This window comes from Dufourea novaeangliae, unplaced genomic scaffold (genome assembly GCF_001272555.1).
Source record: "Dufourea novaeangliae isolate 0120121106 unplaced genomic scaffold, ASM127255v1 scaffold24, whole genome shotgun sequence".
NCBI lineage: Eukaryota > Metazoa > Arthropoda > Insecta > Hymenoptera > Halictidae > Dufourea > Dufourea novaeangliae.
Genome location: NW_015373905.1, coordinates 657,712 through 671,055, shown reverse-complemented (window position 1 = coordinate 671,055; position 13,344 = coordinate 657,712). Strand labels below are relative to the sequence as shown.

Genomic DNA, 13,344 nt, shown 5'->3' with positions numbered 1-13,344 from the left:
GGATTGTATCTATTATATCATATGGTTGCACATAAATAAGATTAAATAGACGCTATGTACGTTTTTCGTTAATTTGCAATTGCGACATTCTTGCCATAGGAATTATAGAATTGGGTAAATATTTACAATAAGGGAGACATCTCCGATTTCGATGATTTTTTAATATGTTGTAAATGTTGCCACTCTGAGTAGTATTGTAAAGATTTTAGTTGGGGTTCGCCGTTTGTAAAAAACTTAGATCGAAAAAAGTTTAGTATCGTACTTTAGTAAAATTGATAAGGAAAGTGACCGATGACCTTCAACTTGACGTATGTTGTCAAGGTCACCCTCCCGAGTGATATTCAGAAAGTTTCAGTTATCAAATGTTGTTTATTGAGAAGTTACTAAGATAACAAAGATACCTTTTTTTGCTCGATCTGTCTCTAACCAACTTTTTTTAAAAGTAGACACCACATTCTGGCTTTGGTGTCCAGATATATATATATATGCGTAAAGTAGTTTTAATAAAAATATCCGTTGTAAAAATCTGTTTTTTCTAAAATCCATTTCACTGTTCAGAACATTCAGTGTTCAATGGAACAAATACGTCCCACGTATAATCTTTCAAAAAATACGAAAGCTTGAGAAAAGAACAAAAATTGATTTCAATTCAGTATCCACTATAGACGCGAAGACGAACAGATAAGCAACCAATTCATTAAAGGAAAACTAATCTGTTCCCGACAGCATTAAACTGCACATGATCGCTTCTCGCGTATGCCCTTTCAATTCCATCAAGCTCGCAGGTACCGCCAGGTGCTGCATAAAAGACCGTAATGCGCGGGACAACGTCATAAGCGTACCAAGAATCCATCGTTATAAGGGAAATCGCTTTGGCTAAATCCACCCGTCCGCCACGTTTTCGGGATTAGTTGAATTATTCATGCTAAAAGCCACTTACTTTACATATTTGATCAGCGCGTGCCGCACGAGCGGCGCTGGCACGAAGGTCCCGTTTATGCATGATAAATCTCCCATGGTATCGTCTACATAGGCCACGGTGGTCGCAGGTGTCTCGGTGCTCATCTTTCCGGCCAGCCTTTCGAACTCTGTCCCGTCAATTATGGGTTTACCGTGGGCACGGGATCTCGGAGATTTGTGCCGCTCGATTTCGTCCCGGTACGACAACATGGACAACTTCAAACTCGACGCCATGTACGCATTGTAATCCTTCAGCGTCCGCGCTAGAACCTCGTTCTCCAGGTCCAGAATCGGCAGATCTTCCTTCGTTTTAGAATAACCGAGCATCTTCTCGGCATCGTATCTCGAACCGCCAAACCTTCCCTCCGTTTTGCTCTTCGAGCTCTCCCATTTGCGCTCGATATTCTTATGGGACGGTCTGGTCAACGAGCTGCCGAGAATACGGTTCTCCAGGCTCGCTGGATCTTCCATCTGCGTCCGCAGGATCTCTTTTTCTAGCTGCTTCGAGAATTCTTTCTCTACCGTGTCCTCGTAGGTCCTGTAACGCGTGGTTGTCTGCGGCGATCGTCTACTGGCTTCGGTGGTTAATTGATCTTGAAGATTGGACGACGGGGAGGTGACGTCCGAGACGTCGGAAATTGGACCGTTCGAAAGTGACGGATTACTCTTCCAAGTCGAGGAGTTCAGGTTGGTTTCCTGGGCCATTTGACCATCCGGCTCACCGAAAAGCAACGCAGCCGGCGCATCGTTCATTCGTCTTCTGAACTTTGTGTTCCTGCGACTGTTGGCCTTCTCGTCGTTCGGTCTGGTCCTCTTCCTTCCGCGCTTCCGCTCGCGATTCTTCCTCCTACGGCGTCGCTCCGCGCGATATCTTCTTGCCGGCGAATCCTTCGACTTCTTCGACTGACCACCCCTCTTCCGTCTGATCTCGTTCTCGCGACCCTCTTCCGTGACCTCGCGCTGACGATCTACGACGGAGCCCTTCGACTCCTTGCCGCGGCGACGTTTCTTCCGGGACCTGTCCCCGCCATTGACCCTTCGTCGGGCAATCGGCGCTGTTGCTGAAACGGAGAATGTATCGTCAGTGCTTATCACACGAAATGATACGAGAGAATTGTTAATCCTCTACTGGCCAGTGTAACTTAAAAGTCACATCTCGGTTTTACCATTATTAACCCCCTGAGCACGGTCCCTGGGTCACGCGTTGGCGAGAGCGACATGCACACAGCGCCAGAGTGAGGAGTGGGGACTCGCGGTTTCGAGAGCGACACGCACGCAGTGACGGAGCTGTCGCGTAAATCGCATAGCGATCGATGTTTGTTTACATGCGAACGACCGGGCCGAAACGCCGCAGAAGTATTGACTAATAAATATAATTTGTTTTATAATTCACGAGATTTTTATTCTAGTTAGTGTAAGAAGAACCACGAAAATCCAAATGTAATGTGGAACCAGCTAATCATTACATTGTATGCATAGTGACATGCATAGCCACTGCGTAGTAATATCGGTGAGGGTCTCGAGCTCGAGCCATACTGGTACTGTACTAATGTTATCAGTTTTTTTGTTAATAGAATATATAGAGATCTTGTTTAATTTGAATATCTGAAAAATATTTTAGTACTCAAGTTCCTTTTATATTTTGCTCTTCTTTTTATTTAATTAATTACATATGTAGGTGTATGGATTAGCCGATCCATTATATTCTATTTACAAAGTAATGATGCAATATAAATTCAGAATGTCGTGTACCTATTATTTTCGTCGATAACATGGTGTAGAATATTGGAAATTGGAGAAGTTTTTGATTTTCTTAGAAATGAGTGCTAGATTCAGTGTCGGTGAGGGCCTCGAGCTCAAGCCTAGCCGTCACTGTGTAGTAGTAAAATATCGATGTGGGGTCAGAAATGACATAGGGAACGGTGACCACGTTTCCGTGCTCGAAGGGTAAAACGTATCAGAATACTTTTTTCCACTGTTGAACAATGTTACTCGAAAATTATATTATGACTGCTCATTTGCAAATTCACCACTGCTCCTCCACCACACTCCCTCAAAAGTGGAAATCTGTTTTGAAAAAAGTAAAGCATTCGTAATTGAACATTTCAATTCCACGTGTTCAAGTGGCCAATGGTAAATAATATACATATACAGATAAAAAATTGCTGCAGAACACGTTAGATACAAATATCTATTCGGTCATCCCGTAAGTTCTCTGCGAATGTTGGAAAGTACTGAAATGCAGTACATAGATGTACCTACCCAAGAGTAATCCACCATTTTGTACTGAATCCAGCACTCATTTCTAAGAAAATCAAAAACTTCTCCAATTTCCAATATTCTACACCATGTTATCGACGAAAATAATAGGTACACGACATTCTGAATTTATATTACATCATTACTTTGTAAATAGAATATAATGGATCGGCCAATCCATACACCTACATATGTAATTAATTAAATCAAAAGAAGGGCAAAATATAAAAGGAACTTGAGTACTAAAATCTTTTTCAGATATTCAAATTAAACAAGATCTCTATATATTCTATTAACAAAAAAAACTGATAACGTTAGTAAATGCATCGCAAAGTGATCGTGAAATAACTGTCGAACGCTTATGTCACGCGCTGATTATTAACACGTTTCTTGTCTTTCACGCCGTTGATATACAATGCAAATGGACTCTAATTCATGTTTCGAGAGGCTACATACGCGCTGCAAAGTGCTGTGAAATAAACCAGAACAGTTTCTGCTCTCAGCAGAGTGCAGTTTCACCTACCATATAATAATACGTATCAATACCGTATTGTATAATCTGTCTGTACCATTTCTACGTACGAATCTAATATCTATCCTGAGATTGCATTTGCACAGTTAATATTAATATCTGTCTACTGCCTGAACCGTATGATTCGTTTTGAAATCACAACAGGCTTTGATTAGCAAATTATAAACTGCTTGCGCCATAATACCCGTGAATGGAACAGCTGGTTAATACGTTTTCTCCGCGAGACAGGAGTAATAAAATTCATTCAACATTATCAATGATAACAATAAATTTAGCAAATATGTAAGTCATTTCAGTTTAAAGTTTAGCTTATTTACATTGTTCAAATATGTTTATGTTTTCGCACAATAGAATATAGTTTATGACAAAATATACCCGGTGAGTCTATAATAATTATCATATGGAATATGTTGTATGTATAATTGACTTCAGCAAAAATTGTTTTATATGAAATATGTTGTATTAGATAGGATTCGCATTATGTATGTCTTTTACTTCTCTGGATATCGAAGTGATTTTAGAGTTTTTAAATAGTAGCATGCATTTCTACATGTATGTACTACTTTGATATAGCAGGTATGAAAGTGAATTAAAGGACTTATAGTAAACTTACCTCATGGAGGTAACATTAAGTAATTAAGCTACAAGTCTATTAGGTCGTTGCACATGAAATGGGCGATTTAGTGATGGGTATATTTGACGTTACTTTTATAAAGAAAAATTTTTAATATAGGTTCTTTTTTTTTGTAAAGTTAAATTACACATCGTACAAGTATACACTGCTCGTTTCAAGGTACTATCTATCAGAACAATAAAATCGATTGAGGGGTTCAGTGCAAGAGGAAGCTCTGCCAAAGCAGTAACATTGTGAGATATTAAAGCTTCTATGCAAAGTATGTAGTATACGTCATAATATGCAGGCAGGAATTTTGCCACGTAGACATAAATTAAAGGATAATAACTAGACACCAAGAGGTGCCAGAATGAAAACCCCATTTTTTAACATTTTGTGCAATAGCTCGCTCTTGCACTGGACCCCTCATTATGTTAGATCCTAAAGTTAATTATGGTAGAGAATCAATCTCAGTTAATTTCGGTAAAAGATGGACATTTAAATCAAATTCATAAATAAACGTTATAAAGATGCATATAAGTTTCTGCATGCATTCGGCGGAAAGATGGTAGCCAAAAGTATTTTTGAAGAGTCATCTTCAAACTCAGTATAATAATTAGGTCATGAATATAATACAAATGTAAGTATATTTAATTTGATTCTATGTAATTAAATTAGAATAACGTTCAATATCAAGTGCCGATAAAGAAACGATCACTTCATGCGCAAGAATCTAATAAAACATTACTATTCTTGCTAGCTTGTAACGATTAATAATACATTCCCAAGAACTGATACCAATGATGTCAAATTTTCTCCACCACTTTATTTAGCTGCCATTCAAATTTAAAATAATAACAGATTTCACGTCTCGATAAATACCGACTCCATAACGTCGGCCCTTCCACCTGCATGATGCAAGATGCAGTGTAAAAATCGAACTTCTCAAAACCGAAGTTTCACATGAACAAATCTGATTCAACATTTCCAACTTATATAAGGTGTCACTTTCTTGTCGATTGCACTACAACTTTCAATACTTCCTGTACCTACACAAGCGTCGGTAACTGTCCCGGCGTGAATTCGAAGAGCAAACAATTTTTACTCACTGACATTCAAGCCCGACCGAAGGGATGAGTTGGTCGAGGCATCTTCTGGCGGGATGAGAACCTTGTCCCTATTTCCGTCAGCCCGAGGCGCCGTTTCCGCTTCCGTCTCCGGCACCTCCGCCGCGTTCCGTGACGAGAGGGAGCCACCGTTCTCGTCGAGCGTTTTTTTACCCTCAAGAGACGCGTCCCAGCTAATGGACAACATAGCCGACCGTTTTTTTTTTCTCTCGGCAAAATGGGTAAGCCTATATACTACGTAGAACCAGCCATCCTCCCTTCAGCATGTATAACATCGTGTACCTCTTTAAGTTACCCTCCGCTCTATCGTTCCCTTTCCCGTATTAAAAATTCTTTCCTGGAGGCGACTCTCGCGAAGTTCTTCTCGCGGGAATAACCAGGACCGTACACTTCCGTTTGCAATTATTAGGGCACTTATCGAGTATGAAGTAAATGCAATTACGATATTCCTGAAACTCGAAAGGGAAATACTGCTTAGGGGGTATAGAAGCACTGTGGACAAGCCTTATTGTACTATGTAGCTATTCTACCCGAAATCGGTCACTTTTCGGAGTAAGATTATGGATTTTTTCGACACTTTGATATGTTGTACTCTTTAGTGATATATGTATAAACGTATCACAAAGGACTTTTAAAAATTTTTTGAATTCAAAAAAGTCAGCGATGTTTCAATGAATCATAACTGTTAAACTAACTAACTGATCAGAATGAGCTTTGTGGGTGCTTACGGTGGAGATATAAAACTATTTTAGTTAACGAAATATTTCTTAACCATTTATTTTGCAATTGTTTTAAAGAAATGCAATTTTATAATAGTATAATAGTAGGAACCAATTGACAAATTGAAAAAAAAAATTAATGATATAGTCTTATTTGACCCTTTTATGGGCAAATTTTCAAAAATCCTTTGGAATACGTTTAGATATCATTCAGGACTGCAACATATTTAAGTGTCAACAAAATCCGAAATGTTACACGAAAAAGTGTTCGATTTCACGTGGAATGATCCATAAAGTAATAAACGTTGCCTGAAATACAGGGCATTTTCAAAATAGCTGTACAACCCAAAAGGTATAGTTGTATGTGCAAAAATAAGTCGAAAATGTAGTATAACGTTTTCTCGTACGATGCTTCGTTTTCGAGAAAATCGAATTTGGATATCAGGCAGGCGTTAGATGAATTTTGAAAATTGATTATCTTGAATACGAAGCATCATAAGAAAAATGTTATTCTACATATGTTTGCATGCAGAATTAGATCCTTTCGAGTCGTACCACCATTTCGGAGACACCCTGTACACGGAATGTGTCATTTAAATCGATCTCAATGAATATCTTCGAAACCGTTGATGATACCACAAAAAACTTTGAAATTAAAGTTAAATAGTTTCGATAGGAAAATAATTTACCTTAAGTAGTATTTTTATTCAAACGTCCAATCAATTATCCTACCTTTCCTTTAATGTCGCCATACGAATTGTATGTTCTTAAAAATAGCCCGGTTTATGTCGGGTTTGAACTTATTTTCATCAGAAGAATCTCTTAAATTCATTCATAACATTTTTAAGACCGTACACTGAAAGGAGTAAAAGTTTAAATTTTTATTCATGGGTGATTCGTTCTGTGTGTTAGATTGTAACCGAGCCACCCGAGCGTCGGCTCAGCGAGCCCCCCCCCCGGCCAGCAGGTGCCAGCTCGCGAGCCGTTCGAGCGGCTCGGTTACTCATCATTACCGATGACACGTTTAGTTGCGCGTCTGTCGCAGCGGGTATTACACGGTCGTCTGAATATAAAATTTCCGTGTATATTTTATCACAGCGGGCCAGTGATATCCGAAGTCGATTTTCATCCGCCGCGAAACGTGAAGTGTCACCGCGTATAAACCTGCTCGTGTGTGTTTCCTGATACGTCCCTGTGTACTTCTGAAACGCGCGAAAAATGCATCGAGCCTGAAACGTCAAAGCAGGCGGCTTGCCTTTCGGCCCTAACGGCAGAGGAATCACCCTATATTTGAAACATTCTTGTGACTAACGAACAGTTCGGTACATAATCACGTGGAAAGATTAAAATGGGACACCCCGTATATTATTGACGCCGATACGACAATTTCAGGAACACGAACCATTATAGTTCCGTCGCATTTCCGATACGTCCTTGAGACAAACAGCGTACAGAAAGGTGACGACGAATGCTACGAATTGAGGACGGAACGGGAATAGAGATTTCAATTATCGTTTCAACGACGAGGCCCACTCGGTCGGATTATACAGGACAATTTCATAATACGTTCCCGTGGTGCCCCCGATATTCCAGGCAATCACAATGACGGGAAACGGGGTGGAATGTTATTCCCATTGTTCGGGATTCCGTCGGTTGTAAACGAAAATACCACAGAAAGTCGAGATATCTATATCCACGGCGAGGTCCTGGCGGAAACGACCGCCTCGGGGCCGGATTATTTATCCGTGGTTGAGCCTTTAACACGTCGCTACGGTAATTACGATTAGGAGTGGGTAATCAAACCGTTCAGACGCGTTTAAACATCCGACGACGCACGGTAGGTTACTTCAGCAATTCAGCGAGCCAAAAGTCGGAGCTGGTAAATAAATAGTCGGTTAGGTATGTACATCTTACATGAGTGAAATTTGGGGGAGCTACCAACCTAGTATACAGGGTATTAATAAAAATGTGGGACACTTTCACTGGGTGGATTCTACACGCAAATCTAATTGTGAGACAAAAACCAAGAATGATGAAATTGAGTTCGAAGCTTCGTTTCCAAATTACTAATTGTTGAAAATACGGGCAACGTACGTGTGAAATACGTCTTGTGCGATGGATTATAATAAGTACTTATAACAGTCGATTCCCAGCTGACACATGATTTCGATCGATGGCCTAGCTAAATTTCAAATGGATTATACAAACCCGTAAAACAATTGAAGAGCGCGCCTCTGAAGTAGAATTAGCTCTCTTGTCAAAAGTGAAAAACTTCGACGATTCTCTTTACGTCACTGAGTATTATTTATTTTAACAAATTATGAACAATAACTTTTTAATCCCGGTGCGTTCTCAATATAGACATATACTATTCATAAAGGAAAAACATGGACACATAATGTTTAATAGGTATTCCGGGGCATCAATACGAAAAAAAGTAATTTTTTATTTTGAAAAGTTTGATTTTTAAATGCTTGTTTTAACTACAATTTTTAATACAACCCATTACTTTCATCGTCTTCGAACGTGATACTAAAGTTTGATTTTTAAATGCTTGTTTTAACTACAATTTTTAATACAACCCATTACTTTCATCGTTTTCGAACGTGATACACATTTAGAAAGCAACATATATTCGTTAAACATCGATATGAGGAATTTGATTTTTTGGCAAATGAACAGCTAACTCTTCGATCTGGCCCACTGTGCGTCTCCCAAAAATTAAAAAGTGGGAGGGTGTTACCCGAAAAGACGAGGAATGAAGGCGAGAGCGAATGTCAGTGCAGGATGGCCGAGTGTGGGATCTCCATATCCCACAAAAAGGGTGGTAATATTAATGGTCTAAGGAGGGCTCCGTGGAGAAGCGCATACAATTTGGAGTTTTTGCAGCGGGAGTCGTGAGTTTGAATCCCGTTTGGGCCCTCCTTTTTGTCCAACGCTCCTACATAAATAGTTCCTGCTGTTCTTTTTCACGTAAGGTTGCTGAAGTCCTTATGCAGAAAAGTTATTATTGCATTATTTGTTGTGATGTGTATTCCAAATCTCAGCGCAAAGAATAATGGATCGTGTGTGTACTTTGCAAGAACTGAGCTTATTCGAGATGTATAAAAAAAAAAACATAAATAAACATTTAGAAAGCAACATACATTCGTTAAACATCGATATGAGGAATTTGATTTTTTGGCAAATGAACAGTTAACTCTTCGATCTGGCCCACTCGCGCCTGTCTGAACGGGGCCTTACACCAAACATATTTGACACAGTCTGTTCCGCGAACCCACCACTAATTACGATTCGTGCCACGATGTAATTGAGACGAACGGGGGCCGGTGGTTCCGACAGCCCCGTGTCCACGCGTGACCTGCGTATCCGTGAGCGTGGTCCGACTGTGTTACACCAATTAGAAAGTTCGAGTGTGTAACGCGACCGCCCTTATTTCGTGTGCCGCCAGTAATTATCGGTTACCCGTACTTTGGTAGCACCATTCGTTTGATCCTCTGGTAGTCTTGGGGGGAGCGACGCGAAGTCCAAGTTGCGGTTTAATGACGATTCCGCGGTGGCTCGATCGGAGTTCATTGAAGTCGCGTGGGCGGCTTGTTACGGGCGACAGGAAACGCAAGCTACGTGGCCCTTTATCTGGCCCTTTTTACGTCGTTAATTGGCTGGGCTGTTTATGCTGGTCAGTCGCCGAATTGGTTGAACAGAGTTTTTTTACTGGTCTTGAAAGGGTAAGTGCACTCGTGTGTATTCGGGTCGATCTGACTTGGATAAATTAATTTTTCATTGTGTTCATTGTCAGGGAAACTTGTAAATTAAACTGACACCAATATTTTACATACATCCGAGCTCATAAATATTAAGGTTACATACCTTTGAGCCGTTAAATAAGAGGGTTAACAAAATTTTTGGTATACGCAGAATTATTGTTTACTAGCAAAATATCGGTGCTTTGATGATTGATTAGTACTGCAGTTAATTTTGATTAACGGTCTAATAAACGTTTATTCTTGCAGTTATTAAAAATCGCTATTTAATTTTCTTGAAATATACATGCGTATAGAGGAAGTATAAAGCAAATGCATTATATATTCCCCATTAAGAAATTAATAGTGTCATATAATGCTATACGTGAACAAATTTTTGTAAATTTCTAGTTTTTTAATAATTCTCTATAGAGCATTTCATAAAATAACAATCCAATAAAAAGTATGTCACTAATGTAATGATATAACGTAGAATATTCAATAATGGTATAATAAATGTACTTTCAGATATTTAAAATTATTAATAAATACACGCAGTTTTTGTAATTGTTATTTTGGGATGGCAGTAACGTAGCTTAAAACAAGTGACACTGTTCCACAAATATGACGGTTAGCCTTGGTAATTAGCGAGTCAATTCGCTGGTTAATACCCTTCTCAGACACGAGTTATACATTTCTGAAGGAGGCTGGCTCATTTTTGTCCCATTTTAGAAACAACTTAACGTACAAATTTAAAGATAATGATCTTGTTATTCTTACCCTATTAGCACACATAATTCGTTCACTACTGCTGTTGTTAATGTTCAAAGGATTGAACTGTTTCATCACAAATAACGATTATAAACATTCTTCAAGGATATAACATTCAGTTCATTTCTTATTGCATACACTCTGGTCTAGCCAAATGGCAAGATAAACATCACATGGTTACACATAAAGACTTAAGTATGACTTTACAAATGTAAACAAGGGGCATAAATAAAAAAATCTTGTGTTATCACTTTAAAGAACCGTTGGACTAACAGTAGGTAATGATAACAGTAATATGATGATCTATTAACATTAAGACCAACAATAAATAAATTCTACAATTTATAGCTACCTCAATTGAATTTTTCTAAATATAAAATCCAGGGATATCATGAGTATGCTACAAATGTTTATATAAATATCAATGTTAATGGAACACTCCAAACATCCTACATCAAAATTTGTTTACTCTGTTACAGGTTCCATCGGGTTCCCAATAAAAGACAAACCTGATCTTTATTACAACCATGTACAGTGGGTAACGAAAATATTCGAACACCCTTTAAAGCAAAACAACTTTTTTAAGAACTGGACCAAGTGACTTGAGTTTTTTTGTGAAGTTAGAAAGATTAGTTTACTAAATGATATGTAAAATTAATTTCGAAAAATTTCGAAAAATTGGTCGGAATGGCAAAGAAAATAGTAAAGGTCGCTTTTTACAACACTTTATATCTGCCAAGAGAAGGTTTCACAACCCTGAGACGACGATTTCAATGAAACTTCGTACGTCTGTTAAGGAAGCAAAAATAAGGGAGACATATTTCTTTTTATCGGCTAACATTCACTTTGAGGGGGTGAAACCACCCCTCAAAGTTTCGACCCGGAAATACTATCTCGAAAACTAGAAGAGATACATGAAAACTTCTAATGGGCGAGCTTTATGGTTTTCCATGTACAATAATATGATTTTTTTATTTATGCACCTTGTATAAACACTGATGATAACTTCAATACTGAATCACGGACAGAATAGACGATTACGATTCCATACGCAGAATCGGTCATGTTGATAAACATTGTCACGTAAACTCCGCGATCTAACGGAAATCTTTGCTGGTATTGAATCTCCAACTTGATATTACGCACAGACCATTTTCAAGAAACAAAGTGAAATTATTTGTTAATTATTAGGTATACGACTAATAAAGGTCAGTACTTTTTTATTCAAAATTTAACGCTCTTTGATATTTTCGCATAAAAAATATAGCATTCCATTTAAAAAACAAAGTTGACCTTCAAATCTCCGAAATGCCTCAACTTAGAAAAAAAATATATGCATTAAGTAATTTATTCCTCCAAACCATACAACTTTTCTATAAAAAGTTTTTTTATACAATGCATACTTTAGAAATTATTGAAGGTGAACAAGTTGCGTGAACCACCCTGTATATTACAACACACGATAGACTGCAGACGTCTTCCAACAATAGCACACGCATATATGCGAAATACCGAATAAGAACATAAACTTTAATACAGTCTCCGTTTCATATTAATCCGAACGGACCACAGATAGAAAGAACACATTTTCATTTAATTTCCATATTTCTAATTAGTTCAGCAAAAATGAAAATATTTCCATAAACGTCTGCACGTCCGGTCGCGGTGCGAGAAATGCATCCGCGGGTATAAAACGCACGAAAATACTTACGGGTACGACTGATCCGCGTCATCAGCCTGCAGCTCGTCCTTCAGAGCCCCTATTTTTCCAGCGACATTTTTGCTGCCAAAGGGTTCCGCATGTTGGCAGTAACCTGCGAACAACAAAATCGTTCCGTGTTCATTCTCTGTCGGCTTGGTGGCATAAAAATAAACCATGAAGGGGCGGGGGGAAGAGGAGCAGATAAAAGAAAATTAAAAAAAAAAACTAGAATGGAAAACACGAGAAACGAGAACCGAGGTCCGTCTGCGGCGAAAAACGGAAGCGCGTTGGAGTTTCCACTTCCGAGCGTGCGCGCGCGGGGAACTTTTACCTGCACAAGGAGCAGGAGGAGGAGGAAAGTTCTCTGGCAGTTCGAGATCTTGGAAGGTTCACTTCGGTTCTGCCCCCCGCCCCCTCTCCGGGAACTTCGACCGGAAGTCAATGGAACCGGCGTGCCACTTTGCAACGCCCGGGAAAAGTAGTACTTGCATACGATCCCTTTGCCACGCGCTACCCTCGCCTCAGCCCTCTCGCTGGCTTTTCAGCTCGATATTGAACTTTTTAACGCGACCGGAGGGGAACGGCCGAAGCGAAAGGCATCACGGAAACAATGCGGACGCTCGCAGTGGCCGTTCCCCGTGTGCGGATACTCCAGTGTTTACGCGCGAACTTACGATGAGACTGTGATAGTCAACGAAGGTCGTAAATCTCCGACACGATTGATATCGACACCGAAGTTCGGCGTTTTATAATACGAATTAACGTGATCCGGATAGTGGTTTTGTATAAAATAAAAATGGAAACAGTATATGTGGATTTAATGATAATAAATTACAAAACAAACTATTGATACAACTATTGAGTGATGAATAAAATTAAGTATAATATGCGATACAGGTTATGCGGTTATATCGGAGT

General features: G+C 39.2%; 1 protein-coding gene across 1 annotated transcript in view; it reads right to left on the bottom strand.

Moving 5' to 3' along the window:
• LOC107193749 overlaps positions 1-13,344 on the bottom strand; it is a 124,560-nt gene that overhangs the window by 71,246 nt on the left and 39,970 nt on the right. Inside the window, exons 2-5 of the mRNA XM_015583253.1 lie at positions 12,436-12,538; positions 5,474-5,664; positions 2,413-2,415; positions 941-2,021 (exon numbers count right to left, since the gene is read on the bottom strand). Coding sequence (XP_015438739.1) covers positions 941-2,021; positions 2,413-2,415; positions 5,474-5,664; positions 12,436-12,538 — 1,378 coding nt within the window. The remainder of the gene's footprint in view (positions 1-940; positions 2,022-2,412; positions 2,416-5,473; positions 5,665-12,435; positions 12,539-13,344) is intronic.